The sequence below is a fragment of the Bos taurus genome, chromosome 2, assembly GCF_002263795.3.
Source record: "Bos taurus isolate L1 Dominette 01449 registration number 42190680 breed Hereford chromosome 2, ARS-UCD2.0, whole genome shotgun sequence".
Classification (NCBI taxonomy): domain Eukaryota; kingdom Metazoa; phylum Chordata; class Mammalia; order Artiodactyla; family Bovidae; genus Bos; species Bos taurus.
This window is the reverse complement of record NC_037329.1, coordinates 90,215,407-90,236,239: the sequence shown is the minus strand read 5'-3', so window position 1 is coordinate 90,236,239 and position 20,833 is coordinate 90,215,407. Positions and strand designations below refer to the sequence as shown.

At 42.4% G+C, this 20,833-nt stretch overlaps 1 protein-coding gene across 1 annotated transcript in view; it reads left to right on the top strand.

Annotated features, from left to right (window-relative positions):
- The window catches only part of MPP4 (MAGUK p55 scaffold protein 4), a 41,173-nt gene that overhangs the window by 1,050 nt on the left and 19,290 nt on the right, over positions 1-20,833 (top strand). Inside the window, exons 2-12 of the mRNA XM_024981291.2 lie at positions 328-449; positions 1,859-1,936; positions 4,978-5,058; positions 6,887-7,018; positions 8,262-8,343; positions 9,815-9,900; positions 12,610-12,681; positions 13,195-13,391; positions 16,800-16,864; positions 18,771-18,788; positions 19,719-19,757. Coding sequence (XP_024837059.2) covers positions 328-449; positions 1,859-1,936; positions 4,978-5,058; positions 6,887-7,018; positions 8,262-8,343; positions 9,815-9,900; positions 12,610-12,681; positions 13,195-13,391; positions 16,800-16,864; positions 18,771-18,788; positions 19,719-19,757 — 972 coding nt within the window. The remainder of the gene's footprint in view (positions 1-327; positions 450-1,858; positions 1,937-4,977; positions 5,059-6,886; positions 7,019-8,261; positions 8,344-9,814; positions 9,901-12,609; positions 12,682-13,194; positions 13,392-16,799; positions 16,865-18,770; positions 18,789-19,718; positions 19,758-20,833) is intronic.

Below are 20,833 nucleotides of genomic sequence, written 5' to 3'. Positions count from 1 at the left end.
GAGGGGAAAGCAATACTGCTCTCATAAAATTTTTCATCTGTATATTGTGATCTATTAGTTCATCTAATGTTAGCAAGAACTCTATAGCAAAGCAAGTATACCCTCATTTTCTATAAGGAACTAGTTCCCAGAGAGTTGGATGGTTTTCTGAAGCACACACAGTGATAACAGAGCCAGAAGGTAGATCTTTCGGCTTTAAATGCAGTGTCCACTCCTCTCCTTTTGAGCCCCTGGAGCCTCCTCATGGTCTGAATTGTCCTTCCTGTTACACCTGCCCTTCTTTCTGCCCTCATCTGCCACTCCATCTCTGCCCTCTCCTGTTCCTAGGGATCTCGCACCTCCTGAGGCTCGTGCTACAGGAGCTGAACCTGTTCTACAGCCGAGACGTTAACGGAGTGTGCCTCCTGTATGACCTCCTCCACTCCCCGTGGCTGCAGGCTCTGCTCAAGGTGAGTGCGCCACTGTTCTGAAGCCATGGCCTTGGGAGTGGCACCTGCTCATCCAGCAATGTCGCCTGTCACATGGCGGGAAATCTCAACAGGGAAAAAGTTCAAGGAAGACCTACACAACCCCAAGTTCAGGAAGGAAATTACTTGAGTGGAAAAGAATATAGCAGCTCCTCTCTTTTCTGCCCTCACCTTCCTCTCTTCCAGGGGCCCCAGGATCACAAAGCAGCCACTGAAAATGGCCATCAGCAACCCCAGCAGCTGTCCATAACCCTTTGTCCTTGAGGTCAACTCAGGACAAATAAAAAGGCTTTAAAATATCATTCCTCTTTGTTTTTATAAATTAGGAAATGAAATGTCCACAGTTCTGTTTAGGTATCTTAAGTTTTTCTTACTCTGAAGCTCTCTTTTATAAGTTGGCTGAAATTTCACACTATACAATAGTGTCTACTATCTGACTAAAATTTTGTTCTTTTAAACAAATGTTATTATCAAGAAAGATCCTTTTGAAGTTATTTTTGGGGGATGTGTTTCCTTCACTTAGGTGTGAAATGTGGTCAGCCTTATGGTGCATATTAATATTTTTAAAAGAGGTGTCAATGTATTTAGTGTGAACACAGAAGTACTCCTTACAGCACTGGCTTTAAAATACCTGATTTCTTTATCCATTGCTGGACACAGATTCTTTTCCCCCATGTTTTGGCTTTTGTGTACTTGCTAAGTCACGCAGTTATGTCCAACTCTTTGTGACTCCATGGGCGGTAGCCTGCCAGGCTCCTCTATCCATGGGATTCTTCAGGCAAGAATCCTGGAGTGGGTTGCCATTTCCTTTTCCAGGGGATCTTCCCAACCCAGGGATCGAACCCAGGTCTCTTATATCTCCTGCATTGGCAGATGAGTTCTTTACCACTAATGCCACTTGAGAAGCCCTTGACTATTATGAATAAAGCCTCAGTGAACATGGGGTGCAGATACGTTTTTGAGATAATGATTTCATTTTACAATATCCTCAGAAATGGGATGTCCAATGGAATATTATTCACCCATAAAAGGAGGAAATCTTCCTTTTTTGGGACAGCATGGGTGGATCTCAAGGCAATATGTTAAGTGCAATAAGTCAGAGAAAGACAAATATCATGTCATCTCACTTGTATGTGGAATCTAAAAATGTGGAGCTCATAGAGACAGAGAGATTAGTGGTTGCCAGGAGCTGGGGGATGGAGGAAATGGGGAGATGTTGGTCAAAGGGTACAAGCTTCTAATTATAAGGTGAAAAAGTTCTGGCAACCTAACAAGCCTTATTAAAGGTTGGCACACAGGCTGCCTACCTGCTGGCACCGTTGCCCAGGCTGCTTCTCCCCTTGGCAAACCTTTGTTCAGTACATCATTCTCTCCTTGCTGCCCCTCTGCAGGTTTATGACAGCCTCCAGGAATTCAAAGAGAAGAAGCTCGTTCCTGCCACACCCCATGCACAGGCGTTATCCTGTGAGGTGAGGTGCTTTCTTTCATCCAGAGAATAGTAGTTTAAACATGATGCCATTTTCTCATAGTGCTAGTTTAAATGCTCTAAATATTTAATTGGTGACTATGCATCTAATCCTTGCTTCTAATTGAGCTTTAAAAGAAGAAAGACAATTGGCCTCCTGCCTCCCCAAATTAAAACAAAACACATTTCTAGAGAAATGTGTCTGTTTTTCTCTTTTTCCCTAAATATTCGACTCAGTTATGCTGCTGCTGCTGCTGCTGCGTCGCCTCAGTCGTGTCCGACTCTGTGCGACCCCGTGCGACCCCATAGACGGCAGCCCACCAGGCTTCCCGTTCCTGGGATTCTCCAGGCAAGAACACTGGAGTGGGTTGCCATTTCCTTCTCCAATGCATGAAAGTGAAAAGTGAAAGTGAAGTCGCTTAGTCATGTCCGACTCTAGCGACCCCTTGGACTTCAGCCTACCAGGCTCCTCCGTCCATGGGATTTTCTAGGCAAACGTACTGGAGTGGGGTGCCATTGCCTTCTCCTGTTTTTCTGCTAATGATCTCCAATTTTACTTCTCCAGTCTGGACTTCTCCGCTAAATTATACTCTTATATCCACTGCCTCCTGCCCATTTTACTGTTTAATGGACCCTCCAGTTTAACAGGTCCCAAACTGAGCTCCTGATCATCCCCACCCCAAAGCTGCTCCTCCTCCAGCCTTTTCTATCTATTTTTGTTCTTGCATGGGGCTTCCCAGGTGGCGCTAGTGGTAAAGAAGCTTCCTGCCAATGCAGGAGGCACAAAGTTGTGGGTTCGATCCCTGTGTTGGGAAGATCCTCTGGAGTAGGAAATGCAGCCCTCTCCAGTATTCTTGCCTGGAAACATTCCATCGACAGAGGAGCCTGGTGGTCTGCAGTCCATGGGGTTGCAAAGAGTCAGACATGACTGAGCACAATTTTTGTTTTTGTGGTGCTTAAACCAACATCTTTGGGATCATCTTTGACTTTCTCTTTCTCTCATACCCACACCCAGTCCTTCAGCTCTGGCTTCAAAATACGCTGAGCTACACCACCTCTGCTGCATCACTGCATATAGCCATCATTTTCTCTTACATGGATAATTGCAATGTAGCATCCTGCCTGGTCGTCTCCTTCTACTCTTGCTCCCTATCTATTCCTGTCATGGCAGCCATTAAGACATTCTGAATTAAAGATGTGTCAAAATGTGTCACTTCCCTGCTCAAACTCTTCTACAACTTCTTATCTCAGAGTAAACATCAAAGCTATCATATAGGCAAACATAGTGCTACCTCTCTTGGATGTTGACTTACCACCCTCTCCCTTATTCACTCTGCTTCAGACTCATGAACCGCTTGTGGATGTTTGAATCAGACATGTTCCTGCTGCAGGCCCTTTGCATTTGCTATCCCCTACATCAGTAATGCTCTTGCCTATATATCCACATGATATGCTTCTACATCTCCTTCCAGTTTCCACTGAAACGTCAGCTTCTCACAGAGACTTTCTCTGGTCACCCCATCTAAAACTGCAATCCCCTCATAGCACTCTCTATCCACCTTCCTTGTTTTATTTTTCTTCTTAATTCTTTTCATCATCAAATAAAACTATTCTTTTTTTTATTTACACATTTTACTTCTTTTCTGTGGCTCCTAACAAAAATGTAAATTCTATGAGTGTGGGGGTTTGTGTCTGCCTATTCACAGCTGTATTTGCATCACTTAAAACAGTGTCTAGGGACTTCCCTGGTGGTCCAGTGGCTAAGACTCTGCCCTCCCAAAGCAGGGGACCAGGGTTCGATCTCTCGTCAGGGAACTAGATCCTGCATTTCAGAAAAAAAATCAAAGATTTCAAGCGCTATGACAGGCCCAGCACAACCAAGTAAATAAATACATACATATTTAAAAACAAACAAACAAAAAACAATACCTAGCACATAGTAAATGTTCAATACATATTTGTTGAAAAATGAAAGCCACTCAGTCATGTCTGAATCTTTGCAACCCCATGTACCATAGTCCACCTGGCTCCTGTGTTCATGGGGATTCTCCAGGCAAGAATACTGGAGTTGCCATGCCCTCCTCCAGGAGACCTTCTCCACCCAGGGATCAAACCTGGGTTTCCCGCCTTGCAAGTGGATTCTTTACCATCTGAGCCACCATGGAAGCCCAATATTTGGATGCATAAATATAATCCATTTTATTTTTATTTATTGTCCAAACCACATTAATAGAAACTTTTAAAAAGAAAAAAAATAAAGCCTTACAGCCAAAACTCCAGTAATCAACAACTCAAATTGTTCTTAGCTATCCATGGGGAAACACATACATGTGATTTTATTCAGCTGTAACCCTAGTGAGTGGAGGTGAAGTTTGCTAAACCTCTTGTTTTCATTTGACTGGATGTGATGTTGCTTGACTGGTGAGGATTTACAGAGTTAAATTCTTGAAAGCTCTTATGTTCTATCAGAAGCCAGGTCTACACTTAAACCAAAGCAAAGGGATCAGAATTTATTCTAACACTTTTTTATTGTTGCAACAAACATTAAAATTACTAATCAAATAAAAGCCTTAAAATACAAATTACCGTTTCGTTTTTTAGTTGAAAAATGGAACATCCCATGGGATTAAAGCTACTTGGTTTTCCAGGTAACTGAGCCTGTACCTGGAGAACCCAGATATCTTAACTTGCCCATAAAGCATTCACATGAGCAAACAGTCACTTTAGAGGCACTGAGGGAAACTGCCTTGGCACATATGATCTTACACGATTAAGTTAGTCCTTCCCCCAAGTCTGTGAGGTGCCAGGACAAGGGCACTGTGGTTTAGATCTATCCCCAGTCTTGGATTCTATCGGCTGTAATGAAGTTTAGTGAATAAGGAAAAAATGCTAATTTCACCTGACTTTAAAGGTGAAGAAGAAGGCTTTAGTAACAGCTTTTCTTAGGTAAATATCATGTCAATATACCTGTTATCCAACCTGGGTGATGTTAACTAGGTGATAAAGATTATTAAAAATTCACATGTATGTTTTCCCACCAACCAGGTAGTGAAGATACTACGCGAAACCCCCAAGTCCCCTGAGATCCAAGAGCTAAGACAGATCCTCCAGGCTCCACACTTTAAGGCAAGTGCTTGCTAAAATTGACAAGGTATAACCATCCAGCACATTGACAGAGTTGGGAAGAAGAAATAAAGATGTGCTCTTGGAATAGATGTTCTTTTACTGTATGTGGGTAACCAACAGATTATACTGAAAGATGTGGGACTCAGATGTGACTGATGGGCGACTTAATCTCATTGGTTATGGAGCCAAGCCGGCTCTATTTATATGGAGGCATTCAGGACTTCCCATGGCATCTTGTTTTCCCCCTGAAAAGCCACCATTCCTCTAAAATTCTGGGGGACAATTAAGGCACCATACATCCTTTCCAACTGGGAAATATTTTAAGTTTCAGAGATAAAGTGTATGAAGGTATTTGGAAAAAACAGTATAATAATGAATAGCTCTATGAGGGGGTATATAAAGAACATTTGATTGCAGAACAGAACCCTACCTTACAGGTTTTGAGACCAATTTATCAACAAATTAGAACTTTAAGAGAATATCTGCATCTGGAGCAATGGAATTTTTGAGTCAAAAAGTTTTATTTCACAAGATAAGCCTACAGAATTTTCTCTGAGTTCCAACAGAGTTCTGTCCACCAGTCTCAAGCAGAGTCGTAGAATGACTACTTCCCCACCCCATGAAATGAAATTTTAACATACCGGAACTATCTGATCGTACCCTAAACCAGGGGACTGCTTTTTCTCATCCTGTTTCACATGGGATCTTAGGTGTCATTGACAAATTAAACCAGCAAGATGTTTTGATTACTGCCTCTCATTCTACCTTGCCTGGGGAAACTATTACAATAATTATTTTGTAGTTCAAGTTTACAGGAGCATCATGGATTACATGGGTTTCCAGGAAATGAGAACATGACAGAATACATTTTATCAGGAATGAAAGAATAAATTGTGTGTTGCTTACCCTCTCTGTGCCTTGTTTCCTTATCTATAACATGGGGACAGTAAATATACTTGCCTCATGAGGATGTGTAGAAAAGGGAACCCTGGTAAATTAATGCAGCCCCCATGGAAAACTGTATGGAGGTTTTTCATAAAACGAAAAATAGAGCTACCATCTGACTCAGCAATTCCACTCCTGGGTATATACCCCCCAAAAACACTAATTTGAAAAAAATACAAGCACTCCAATGTACATAGCAGCACTAGTTGCCAAGGTATGAAAGCAACGTAAGTGTCCATCAACAGACGAATGGATAAAGACGATGTGGTACACACACACACACACACACACACACACACACACACAATGGAATACCATTCAGCCATAAAAATGAATGAGATTTTGCTATTTGCAGCAACACGGACGGACACTTTGAAGGAATTATGCCAAATGAAATAAGTCATACAGAGAAAGACATACTGTATATCACTTATATGGGGAACCTAAAAAATACAATAATCTAATACGACAAAAAAGGAGCAAACTCACAGATACAGAGAACAAGCTAGGAGCGACCAGTAGAGTGCGAGTGGGGAGGACCAATACAGGAGCGAGGGGGCGGGGAGTGTGAGCTACTGTGTGTGAGACAGGCTACAGGGATGTACTGTACAAACACGGAACACAGCCAGTGTTTTGTAATAACTGAACATGGAAAGTAAACTTTAAAATTATATAAAAATAAATTTTAAAAGTTAAAAATATATGCACACCTGCCTCAGAGTTACTGTGACGATTGAGTTAATCCACATAAAACACTTAGAACTGTGCCTGGCGCGTCCCTGTTGGTTGTCGTCGTGTGTCTCACACAGTACTGAGTCAGCATCTTCTAGGTGGGTGCATTCTATGCGTGAGGTTCATTTGCCTTTTCCTTCTCTGTTTCCAGGCCTTGCTCAGCGCCCACGACACGGTAGCTCAGAAGGACTTTGAGCCCCTTCTTCCCCCACTGCCAGACAACATCCCTGAGAGTGAGGAAGCAATGAGGATTGTTTGCTTGGTAAAGAACCAGCAGCCCCTGGTAAGGAAATCTTTTCATTTAGGATTACACCAGGGTTAATTGGGAGCTAAGTTATCTCTAGTAGTTATTTAAACAATATTTTTTTTAATAAAAATTTTCTTTAATTTAAAATAAGCAAAATGTTTCAAAGGCCATACAGAGAATCACTGGCAGTTTTCCTTATGCATGTGTTATTTAAACTAATAATTTCTCTTTATTTAACTATTAACTTCCCCCATCCAATCAAGGATATCTTTGAGCTACAAATTATTCTCCCTTTTGGTGAGGGTTATGTGTTTCCCCTATTCTGCTGATTTGCTGATTACCTACCTGTCTTTCTGACTTTATCATAGCAATCCTATTCCCAGCTAGGCATGGTTGCCGACAGAATTTTGTAATGCTTGTCTGTTCTGTTTCTTCAGTTGGCCAGAGGAAAGCAGTCAAAATCAGTGCTGTTGTACTTTTTCCTCATATGATTCTAGCAGAGATCACTGCTTCATCTTAGGATTCTTGAAATTTAGTGTGATAAGTAGCTTGAAATAACTGTTGGGCAATATTCTTGTCTATGGTCACCTATAGTGTGAGGCACTCAGGCAACACGAGGGAATCCATGATAATAATGGCTAAAATATATTTTAATCAATTTTGCCTGTGATTTCAAGCACTTTACAGGTTATAATGTTTTCACCAGGAAAGATTTCTGCTTAGTGTTTTTCTTTTTTAACAGCTATGAGAAAAAAAGAAATTATTTTATTATTTGGCTCTGTGACACGTATATGTATTTCACCTAGTTCTAATGTATTTGCCTAGGTTTTTTCCTCGGTTAAGGGGAAGCTAAGTAAGGCATTAATATGATTTTCTAAGCATATTTCCTTTGATTAGGTTGGAATCGTGGAAGTTCTGTTTATCTCTGGAAGGATCTCAATATTATTTGATGTCTATGTGGTTGAATAGAGATTCTGGCAGACCTGAGTGAAATGGCCTTTCCTTTTTGATGACATGGTATACATATGGCCCCGAGTGTGAGTGATAGTCACTCAGTCCTGTCTGACTCTTTGAGATCCTATGGACTGTAGCCTGCCTGTAGGCGCCTCTGTCCACAGAATTCTCCAGGCAAGAATACTGGAGTGGTTGTCATTTCCTTCTCCATGACCCTGGTTGGTATGAATTCCCTTGTTTGAAAGACCAGAACGACATTGAGGGAAGCCCCCAGGAAAGTGGTCATGTTACGTAAAAAATGGGTTCCACTGTACTCTCTTCCCAGGGAGCTACCATCAAGCGCCATGAGATGACAGGGGACATCCTGGTGGCCAGAGTCATCCATGGTGGGCTGGCCGAGAGGAGTGGTAAGCTGGAGCAGCGGTGTGCAAGCGGGACCGGGAAAACAGGGGACCCCTGTCTCCTATGTGAGGTCGAGCCTTTAATAAGTTCCACTGCTTTGTTACTAAGAAGGAAGACAGAAATATTCCAGAGAAACCAACCCCGTTGCCCTTCCTCACCGAGTCCCTCCATTTTATGCATTAAATTAATTTTCTGTCACTTTACATTCTCACATAAACCTAACAAGCTAAGCATCATCATGCTACTGTATAGATGAGGAGACTGAAGCTCACAAAGATTAACCACCTAACTTGCTTGAGGTTTCACAGTTGGAGTTAGGGTTCAAGGCTAGGTCTGCCTCTCTCTATATTCCCAACTTTCACTCTCCACTTGGTCCTTCTGCTTTCTTAAAGGCACAGCTTTTCCACATCTTCAGACTGTCGTTGCTTGCCTTTTCTATCTGGGAACTGAATTTCCTTCTTTTCACTGCTGTGCTTCTGAAACCATCAGTTATCTACCTGCTGTCCCTTGTCCTCTCTGCTCATGACCCCGGAAACCTGGTGTAGAATTCATACACCAACATTCTTAGAGAAATTACCCAGAGACTTCCTAGTTGCTAAGTCCACTGGCCCTCCCTTAAGACTCAGTTCTATTTTTACTTCTCTAGCACATTTGATGTTGTTGAAGATAGCTTTCTTGAAATTTTCAAGAAGCTTCTTGTCTCCACTGTCTTACCTCATAATTCTCAAGGCTTAATCTTAACCCCCAAGTTTCTCTACACTTTCTCTTTTGAAGAATACCCCCACCCCATTTCCTTTTCATTTAACCTTTACTCACGACCGTGACATCTTTATTTTTATTTTTTAAATTTAAGTGGTGCTGGGAAAACTGGACAGATACCTGTAAAAGAATGAAATTAGAACACTTCCTCACACCATACACAGAGATAAACTCAAAATGGATTAAAGAACTAAAAGAAGACCAGAAACTACAAAACTTTTAGAGAAAAACATAGGTAGAACAATTGATGACATAAATCACAGCAATATCCTCTGTGACCCACCTTCTAGAGTAATGGAAATAAAAACAATAAATAAGTGAGACCTAATTAAACTTAAAAGCTTTTGCACAGCAAAGGAAATTATAGACATCTTTATTTTTAGTCTTATCTTCTTACCAATGTTCCAGTTCCATTTTACAACATCAGATTAGCAAAAATAAAAGTATCACCTTTAGTTAATGCCCAGTGTTGGTGAAAAGGTAGAAAAAGGCAATTCTCGTGTACTTTGGTGGTAGTGTAAATTCAAATAACCAGTTTGAATTTGGTGGTTATTTGTAAATTCAAATAACCAGTTTATTATTACTATTGTTTCACAGTAGAATTTAAGATGTCAGAGCATGCTTAGGTTAGTGAGTTTGTTAAGTAGTGTTGGGATGGCTGCCGCCCTTTTTGCGAGTTATTTGGCACCCATCTGTTTTGTGTTCCGGTTTGCCTAGGGCTGTTATACGCCGGGGACAAACTGGTGGAAGTGAATGGAGTTTCAGTTGAAGGACTGGACCCTGAGCAAGTGATCCACATTCTGGTAACAAGTCTTCTCCTCACTTTATCCATGACTCACTCCGTGTTGCATCCAGCCTCTGGCGTGTGCGCTGGGAGGGGGATTCGAGTCCCTCCTGGCAGCCCACTCTCTCCAGGCCCTAGAACTTGTCTGTTTCTATGCATCTCATCCCCCTCATGTACTCCCTCTCCCCAGTTGATCTGGACCCTGCTGGAGATGTCCCTTCCCAAGCTGCTCTTTCAGCCTCAGGAAGACGGCCCAGGTCCTCATCACCTGGGTTGCTCTGTTGGAAACTGAGCCCGGGGTGGGCAGAGTGAGACTGTGGAGGAGAGTCTGAACCTGAGCAAACCACCCCTTGCTCCCCTAACATTTTTATGCAGTTTCTTTGAGGCAGCTTTGAGGTAGAAAAGAAGTCCCCAGAGGGCAGCAAATGGGGAGGGGGACATCTTTGCTGGCCCTGCCAGTCCTTGTGGTTGAGATGGGGATTTAAGACCTGGTTATATGAGCTTTTGGTTTCTTTTCAGTTCTCATTCCCATCCTTCCAACCATTGCCTGGGTCACCGTTCAGCTGTCAATATAGCCATAGCGTCATGCCCTGCCCAGCTCTCCCCTTGCACACCCCCCTGTGGGGCCTGAGGTCGGTTATTATATATTACGTGTACTAGTGGTTCTCACACTGGGTTCTTGCGGGAACTCTGGATTTTCATAGATGTGCCTTAGGGACTGAGATGAGAAGTGGTATAATAAGGAGTATGTGTACCTGCTAAGTCACTTCAGTTGTGTCCAACTCTGTGTGACCCTATGGACTGTAGCCTGCCAGGCTCCTCTGTCCATGGGGATTCTCCAGGTAAGAATACTGGAGTGGACTGCCATTTCCTTCTCCCTGGGGATCTTCTCAACCCAAGGATTGAACCTGAGTCTCTTGCATCCCCTGCATTGGCAGGCAGGTTCTTTACTACTAGCGCTACCTGGGAAGCCCCCATTAAGGAGTATATTAAGCACCTAAATATTTTGCAAACTGCTATGCAAGATTCTTTGTGGTTTAAAATGTACTGCCAAAAGAGCTTAAAGGACTGTCAGTCACAGATACACATGTGTCCACCACAGTCCTTTTGGTACCAGCTGTGGAGTTACCATGACAGTGGGGTCATGAGATTCCTGAGTGAGAATGAGATCTTTCTTGTTCATCTCTGGATCTCCAGTGTCTGTCATGGTGTGTGTTTTGGGGGAGTGGGGCTGAGGGGTGTGTTCCTACCTCCCACATCAAGCTAGGAGGTTCTCTGTCTCCTCTACCATTAGTTTAGAGGCTTGTCAGTACCCCTGAGAAGACTTGGGATCTTCTTCCCCATCAGATGAGGCTGCCTGATACAGAAACAAGTGTTTAGGAAAGACTTACTGACAGAGACATGAAGAGTGAAAGTCAGATCAAGAGTTCCTTTCCAGTATTTGCATAAACTTCTGCTCTACTCCCGCGTATCGAAAGGAGAGTTGGAGACTGCTTTGACCTGGCTCGGGTAACTACGGAGTTTTATTGCATGTTGGGAATTAATAGTTTAGCACTGGCAGCAAGTCGGAGAAGGTTTTTATCCTTCGTTTTCTCATGCACTCAGGGTCTAACGCAAAAAGCAAGACTCGAAGCTTTAACTAGAGTGCAACTTGAATCTCAGTGCTATCACTCCTTCACTCATTCGAATGAAATATTTATATGACTGTCCAATATGTGCTAGGCGTTAGGAGGTGGTACAGATATGAGAATATATGAGCCTTGACAGCAAGGAATGACAGTAATAGATACCATTTATTGTGAGACTATTTTGTCGGAGGGTATTTATTTAACATTATTTCTAATCCTTGAAACAAAGACGAAGTTAAAGCAAAGCTCTTTAAGATTGATTTTTTTTTTTTTTGGACAGTATTAATAAGTTTTCAAAGTCATTGTTTCTGATGATTACTGTCTAGGGTCCTGGCATTTCTAAGCAGAGATATAGTAATTAAGCGACAATTCTGAAGTTTTTCACCTAGCCTGTTCAGTCTGACAAGTCCAACTCTTTGTGACCCCATGGACTGTAGCCCGGCAGGCTTCTCTGTGCAAGGGATTTTCCAGGCAAGAATACTGGAATGGGTTACCCGTTTCCTTCTCCAAGAGATCTTCTGGAACCACGGATCCAATGGCAGGGGCTGGGGGCGTTGGGGTTGACGGGGCGGGGGTGGGGGGGCGGTGGGGAGGGGAGGACTCCTGCATTAGTAGGCGGATTCTCTACTGCTGAGAAGCTGGGAAAATGACTAACTCCTACCTACCCCAACAGTATACATGGCTGATGTCACGATGTCCTTACTATGACTCTACACTGTGAGGAACCTAAAAGTTCTTACACACGACAAAGATGATACTTCGTTGGTTAAAAAAAAAAAAAAAAAAGAGTTCCTTTCCCTCCTCATGCTTTGGGGGAAAAAGAGCTTGCTGAGTGTGGTGTCCTGATGAGAGCAAGGTGGAGGGTACTAGGAGAGTCCAGCCTCAGGACCCTGGACCCCACACAGCAGGACAGAAGTGAAGCTAAAGTTCTTCTAATGTCCGTTTCTGGGTGGTGATATTTAGCTGTTGAGCCCTTGTAAAAGCCCCTGTGGGAGATGTCACCATTTGACCTGCACACATTGTTTTTAACTTTCACCTGCCAAACCCTAATAACCCAGTAAAGTCTGAGGTTTGCCATTCTCTCCTCTGACATTTTCTAGGCCATGTCTCGTGGCACAATTATGTTCAAGGTGGTTCCAGTTTCTGACCCTCCTGTTAACAGCCAGAAGACGGTAAGAATTAACTGAACCTTCAGACCCACACAGTAAAAACCTTTACCCACAGTAAAAACCTTTACCCACACACAGTAAATCCTCCACAATAACAGCAAAAAAAAAAAAAAAAAAACACAAAACAAAAAAACTTTATATTTTACTACTATCCTCTGTAATGTGTTGATCATTTGTTCAATATTGTATTGCATATTTTTCAACACTGATGACATGAGACGCAAATCAGTAAATGAACACAGTAAGAGAAAATGGGGGTATTGAGAAATTAAGAAGTAACATCAGGAGTGGTGAACATTTGAGCAGAAACTTCTCAGAACTAAAAGATTTTATTCCCAAAGTCACTTTTTTTTTTCATGGCTCTTAGACTCAGTTCAAGAAGGGATTTCTTCTTCTTGGTGAAGATGGAGAGGAAAGATAGCACTAGTAGGTAGAAGAGTGAGAGAGATGATTTTAAGTCTTAACAACCTGGGGGTAAGGATTCTTCTGATGATGTCATTACGTGCCTACCATCAGGTGTATGTTCGTGCCATGATCGAGTACTGGCCCCAGGAGGACCCCACCATCCCTTGCATGGATGCCGGGCTGCCTTTCCAGAAAGGAGACATCCTCCAGATTGTGGACCAGAATGATGCCCTCTGGTGGCAGGCCCGGAAAATCTCTGACCTTGATACCTGTGCTGGGCTAATCCCTTCTAACCAACTTCTGAAGAGGTAAGAAAAGTCATTATTCCTGGACCCAAGACTGAGTCATCAGGAAATAAAATATTTCTCAGGTTTTTGCAATTAAGGGAGATAAGCAGTGTTACTGCAATTAAGATAGGAGGAGAGACAAGCAGATAGATGAACACACACTGGTCTATAAATCCAAATGTCAACTTGTCAATATGCCCTAAACATCTTAAATACCAAAGGGACCAGGATAATCATATCAACTAGAAAAGAGAGACTAGTACTTGGGAAACTAAAGTTTAAAAGGTAGTTCTGGCTCCCTCTATTAACCTTTCAAGGCTGAGTTGAAAGCTCAGTTACTGAATCTCAACTCATCACCCAAGGAAGTGATTAGAGAGAGAAAGAAGATAGAATAAGAGGCCCAAGACTCAGCCAATGTTAAGAGATCACAAAGAAGAAAATGGAGCCAGCAAAAGAGACTGAGAAGGAATCGCCAATGAGACAGGATGAAAATCATGATGTTAGAGTGTGCTGATCAACTATGTTCACCACTGTTGTGGAGACTGAGAACTGACCACTGGATTTAGCAAAGGAGGTCATTGGTGATCTTGATAAAAGCAATTTCAGTGGAGGGGTGGGCCAAAATCTGAGTAAAAGGGGATTTGAAGACATTGACAACTGAGCACAGAAAAGTCTTTGCAACATTTTGTATAAGGCAGAGCAAAGCAGTGGAGAAATAGCTAGAGGAGAAAGTAGAGTGGTATGAGAGAGTTTTTAGGTGGGGTAGATAATGCTAATGGGGGAAATCCAGTGAGAGGGAAACTTTCCTGATACAGGAGAAAAAGGAGAGAATTGCTGCTGTTATCAGTCCTTGAGGAGGCAGATGGAGAGGTGATGAAGTCTATAAGTAGAGGGGTTGGCCTTGTACAGGATTCTGAACAGTTTACCCACAGTAATCGCAGCAGTAGAGAATGCAGAGTGTGGGCACAGCTGAGGATGAGGGATATGGTGCGAGCTTATGGAAAGTCTCTTCCATCTGCTCTTATTTTCTTATCAACCAATGTCATGGCTGAGAGTAAAGTGGGTAGGAGATTTGGGGAAGGAAAGAGGAGAAAGCTTGAAAAGTTTCTATGAGAACTGGAGAGAAATTGATTGACTAAATACAGTCATCAGCATTAAGGGCCCACTTAGGCTTCAAGTTCATAAATTTACAGTCAAATTTACATAAATTTGGTCAGCTTCCTGGGAGGACAGGTCCAGACTAGACAGAGAGTCAGACTTAGCAGTAAATTAAGAGAGGGAGAAGAGAGTGTCTTTTATGAAGGATCATGACATTTATGTTAAGGAGGGAGGTGACAGTGTAGGATCAGTGGAAAGGAAGTCAGGTCAGTGGATTATAGGTTCCTAAGAGGTTGATAGATTATTGGAGTGGGAAGACAGAAGTTGCTGGTAGAAGAAAGGGATGCTAGAAATTGAAATTATAGAGATTGTAGTTTTTGGAACTGAAAGGTCTAGGGGATGACAGTGGGAGGCAGTAGCTAAGGTCATTGGAAGAGAGGAGATCAAGGAACCAAGAGGCCAGGGTGTTGGAAGAGGCATTAATGTGCCAAATAAAAATATTCATGAATTACGATGGAGCAGTGTTAAGAGCTGGAGAAGGCAATGGCACCCCACTCCAGTACTCTTGCCTGGAAAATCCCATGGACAGAGGAGCCTGGTAGGCTGTAGTCCATGGGGTCGCTAAGAGTCGGACACGACTGAGCGACTTGACTTTCACTTTTCACTTTCATGCATTGGAGAAGGAAATGGCAACCCACTCCAGTGTTCTTGCCTGGAGAATCCCAGGGACTGGGGAGCCTGGTGGGCTGCCGTCTATGGTGTCGCACAGAGTCGGACACGACTGAAGTGACTTAGCAGTGTTAAGAGCATGGGAGTGAGCAGGAATCATCTGAGAATGGCTTCCAGAAGAGTCAGGAGGAGGGTATTCAAAGTGAGAGCCTCTTCTAGGGAAGAGGGAGAATGGTCTGGAGATGGCAGGGCAGAGACCCCCACCTCCAGGCCCTGTGGAGTGAGGGCCTTGTGGTATGCTGGAGCCAGCCCGCAGAGCCCGTGTGCACCCTTCCTCATGGTCAGTGTCGTCAGGTGGCAGCTGGAAATCAGTCACAGTGGGAATGTTGACAAGACCGAAATCAGCTAAGCTGCACATCAGGATTCCCCTCCCCCTCGAGTCTGGGCTGGTTTACCCACACAAGCCTGGGAGCAAGAGGAAAGGGGAGCAGGGACCTCCGGGGGACCTGGGTTTAGTTAAGGCAAGAAGGTGAAAAGTGAAAGTGCAAGTATCAGTCACTCAGTCATATCTGACTCTTTCAGACCCCATGAACTGTAGCCTGCCAGGCTCCTCTGTCCATAGAATTCTCGAGGTAAGAATACTGGAGTGGGTTGTCATTCCCTTCTCCAGGGAATCTTCCTGACCCAGGGATTGAACGCAGGTCTCCTGCATTGCAGGCAGATTCTTTACCATCTGAGCCACCAGGGAAGCTCCAAGAAGGTCAAGTGTGGTGAGAGGCTTCACTAAAGGTTTTCTACCAGTTCTAGAGAGTGTGAGAAAGGGTGTCAGGGAGCGGTAGATGGTAGATGGAACAGGGATTAATGTGCAGAGGATAAGGAATGACCCGAATTTGGGGGCTGAGGACACACACCAGGGATAAAGGCCTAAGGAGATTAGTCCTCATGGTCTCAGAGCAGGGAGTGGTGTGGAGGCTCTGGTGGGGGTCTTGCAAGGAGCATACAGAAATGACAGGCTTATTGGATCAGAGCACAAATAAAGGGCAACAGAAGGAGTTGAAATTCATGTGGCTCTAAAGGGACTATGGAGAGCCTCACAGCTTGGGAGGGAAACCAGAACATGTGGTGAATATTCTGAGACCTGCTGGAGCGGGCTACCACACCAGAAACGGGGGTGCCAGGGCTCATGCACTGAAGCCCTGGGCATATGAACTAGGGTCATGGGCTGGGTGTTAACTCTAAATCGGTTTGGCTCTGAGAAGATGCTATGAGGCAGGACAAAATAAGAAAGACTGTACATTTGCAGAACGTATTTGACAATGTGTGTGGAGGCTTCCCTGGTGGCTCAGATGGTGAAGAGTCTGCCTGCAATGCAAGAGACCTAGGTTCGACCCCTGGGTCAGGAAGGTCCCCTGGAGAAGGGAATGGCTATCCACTCCAGTATTCTTGTCTGGAGAATTCCATGGACAGAGGAGCCTGGCGGGTTATCCAGTCCATGGGGTCGCAAAGAGTCGGACTTGACTGAGCAACTGACACTTTGGAGGTGGAATCTTGTTCACTTGGTTGGAGGCAACAGAATTCTAGAAAACTTTCTGTCCTGGGTCTATCTCACCTGGGTTAACCTGGGTTCTATTTTTTTCTCACAGTGTATTTGTTTTTGCACAGGAAGCAACGGGAGTTCTGGTGGTCTCAGCCGTACCAGCCTTACAAACACCTCAGATCCACCATCTGTGAGTATGCTGACACCTCAAATCCAGCGTTTGCCTCATGGGGAAGCCAGCTCCGTCTCTTCCAGGACTGGCTTCCTGCCCAAAGGAGGATCTTTAAACGTCCCCATGCCCCAAATGGCCTCCTGGCAGCCATCTGAAATCCTACCGTAAACATTCATTCCTTGGGATTTAGAAGACTTTTCAGTTTTCAGTTCGTGAAAAATGCAAATGTCCTTGTGTTGTGACACTTTCAGGGTTCACTCCCCAGCTTGAAGTCCCCTGAGGTGTCTATGGCTAGTCCATGCATTGTACATCTACTGGCAAGCAAGGCTTTGTGGTGGTGTAGCGCGTGTGCCTTTGACAAGTAAACATGGGACTGAATTACTGTTCGATGAGTGTAGTTTGTTCACTACACAGTATTTTCAAATGGCAGTGGGGCAATGGTCAGCAAAGGCATCCACGGTGGCAAACGCTTGTGAACGACTTACTGCCTTAATGAGGGATGTTAGCTTGTAGAGTGCAGCTAGACCCTACTGATCAAGGCCCTTCCGATATGCTCCCTGGCAGCAGTTACAGAAGGGGAAGAGGCACCCCAAGGAGGGAGAAGGGCATAGACGTAGACTTGCCCATAGAGAATTCTCACCCTCTTTATTTCTCAGTTCTCTAAGCCAAAAATTCCCATTTTTTTTTCTCTTGAAAACATGACAACTATAAAGACATTTTTTGGGAAATAAATTCTTAGAATTCCTTTACACTGGCAATAGTTTCATACTACCTTCCAGTTATGGAACCGTATTTGACATGATTATAGTAACAGCTGCAGTACTACCTTTTATCTTTTTTCTCTAATGTAACATTTTATGAGAAACATTTGTCATGATATCATCTTCATGGTGATATTCTAGTTATTTCCCCTGTGCTTTGAAAAAAATTTTGTTTACCAAACCAGATTGAAGGACTTCTTTAACTCATTTTCCTATTTTGTTTCTCAAAGGCATATGAAAAGTCTAACTCAGCTTTAATCAGTATCTGGTAACCAGTAGGACCACTTGTTAACATTTAATTTGCTTGCACAGGCTATGTGCCACTTCTGTTAGACTTTTGCAAAGTCCATCTTGAAAAGAGTTTGCAGCTCTGTATTATTATCCTCACATATTTCTGAGTCCAAGAACCCAAGGTATGGAGCCCACTGACTTAAAGGATCATTTCTCGCAGAGATGTTTTTGATGGAGGACAGCACTATCTGAACTATCAAGTCATTTCTTTTTAGTTTTTGGAGATGATGTTACAAATAAATATTTCTAAATATGAAATATCAAAATGAAACATTATTTCATATAATTCTGTTCTGCTTGAAAGTTACTATAGGAAAAAAAATCTTAGGTAAAGATACTGATTCAGAAGGTGTACACAACTTTATTACTCAAGAGTTATTGAAAAATTCCAAGCATATGTTAGTTTATAGACAGTTACTAAAGAGTTATTTACTGAAGATTCACTGTAGTTGTCATCTGTTTCCCTCCCTCCTTTCTCTCTCTTCCTTCCATCTTTTCTTCCTCTTTCTCTCTTCCTTTCTCTTTCTTCTTTTCATTCAAGGTTTGAGTTCTAAAAATATAATGAATCAATAATAAGTGCCTTAATTCAAAATGAGTAGAATGCAACTCTTGCAGAGTTTATTAGGATAGAAGGGAATAGGATTTGCCAGAAGCAAACAGATTCCGTTTCCAGCAAGGCTCACGAATGTATTGGTTTCTATAGGATATTCACTTAGCATTTTGTTACTAAGTCTCCACTGAATTTTTAGAGAATAATTTTGGCACTTCACTTTTATTAATGTGGGTAAATTCATCTGATAAATTATAGCATAAAATATTGTGCTTTCTCTCTCCCCCCCCCCCGCCCCCCGGCTTCAATCATCTGTACCCAGCGATTTCTATGGAAGAAGGTAGGAAACAGTATTTGTGGGGAAAAAAGCTTCATTTCCAAAGCCACCTAGAAAATTCCTGTAGCTTTCTTAATTCACTTCAATTCAGCTGTTTAATAAGCTCTTTCTGTGTGCCTAATAGTGTACTAATACCCTAATTTATAAAAAGATGTCAGTCAAAAGAAAACATATGCAGTGTTTGGGTTACACTGTAAAGAGTTTTGAGTTGAACAATTTTGAAAGTTATATTCTTTTATTCTCATATATATATATATCCCAACTAAAGGTAAAAATAGTTAATCTTATTGAGCACTTACCATGTGTATGAGCTTTTCCTGCATTATCTCAATCTTATCCTACACAGTATGTATTGTTACTACCCTCATTTATAGATAGAAAATGGAGGCTTAGAGGTAAAATCATTTGTCCAGCATTCAAAAGCCTATGCTTTTATAATTTTAACCATGTGATGTCCTGTAGCCTCCCATAACATATATATTTTTTCATTTAGTACAATAGAGTCCTTTTTATCTGTCTGAGTGAGTGATTGCTGTAAGAATAACATGATATACGGTGGTCTGAGTTTCATTGCCATAGCCTATACATAGGGGATTTTTGCAGAGAAGGCAATGGCAACCCACTCCAGTACTCTTGCCTGGAAAATCTCATGGACGGAGGAGCCTGGTGGGCTGCAGTCCATGGGGTTGCTGAGGGTCGGACACGACTGAGCAACTTCACTTTCACTTTTCACTTTCCTGCATTGGAGAAGGAAATGGCAACCCACTCCAGTGTTCTTGCCTGGAGAATCCCAGGGATGCAGGAGCCTGGTGGGCTGGTGTCTATGGGGTCCCACAGAGTTGGACATGACTGAATGACTTAGCAGGGGATTTTTGTTGTGATAGTAACACATTTAATTTCATTTTTTCCCTGTCTATGCTTGCTCTTTTATAGATGATGACATGAAGATTGATGAGAAATGTGTGGAAGCAGGTAGCATTTCTTGATAGATTTACTACTAGGAGAGATACAAAGCAGCTCAACTATAGATTTTCTGAAGCAGTCAGTCAAAGGACCCATGGACCTTTTTCTCTGGAAGAAATGTGTAAAATAAGCCCCCACCCCAGCATTTTCCTATGGTTCTGACACTCAGAAGGGAAGCACAGCTGGAAGGATGTCTCCATGCTCCAGACCAACCTTTTAGAAAGTGTTCTAGAAAGCACTTTTTGGAAACAATCACAGAAATACACAGTAATGCTCTAGTGTTACATTCAGTAACATTCAGGAGAAATTCTAGAATCCACATGCTCTTTGTGAAATACTATGGAATACTGAGATATCAAAATTTTAAAAGCAAAATATCCAGTTATTGTTTGATATCATCTTCTGGTAGATTCTAGTACAGATCAATAGTCACGGGTTCCAAATTTCTGAGAGATATATTAAAACTTTTCACATTTCTATCCTTACACTTTTTGGAAATTGGGAAAAGATGTTTCAAATTTAGTGGCAAAACTAAGATTGACTCAAGAATCACTAGGATTTTGTTGGAAGACTAAATGGAGAGTCTTTAGTCTGATAAGTGAATGTGTCTTGGCTTTACAGGTTAATCTAGTTTTAGAAATTAAAGAATGACATGAAATGTTTAAATACTGAGTATTTCAAAGATTTACATGTATTTCCCAGAACAACTACAGAATAATGTTGACATATTTATTCTACCAAGTATACATCCTGGGTGAGTGGTTTTAACTAGCAGTAATATTCATTTCCTTTCTATAATTTTAATGAAAAGTTTTTATTAGGTTAACCAGTCACATCTTTCAAGTTCAAAAAACTAGGAAAATATATTCAGTAAAATTCCCTCTCTCTTCCTGTTTCCCTACTCAGTTTTCTTTCTTGAGGCAATAAATGCTCTGTTTCTTTGGCATCCCTCCAGACATATTCTGTGCAATGATGTATGTTTTTTCCTCCTCTCCCACACACCTCATTCTCACCTCTTTTTAAAACACAAATGCATGTACTCTTTGATGGTATGCTATATACACTGTTCTGTTCCTGTTTTTTTT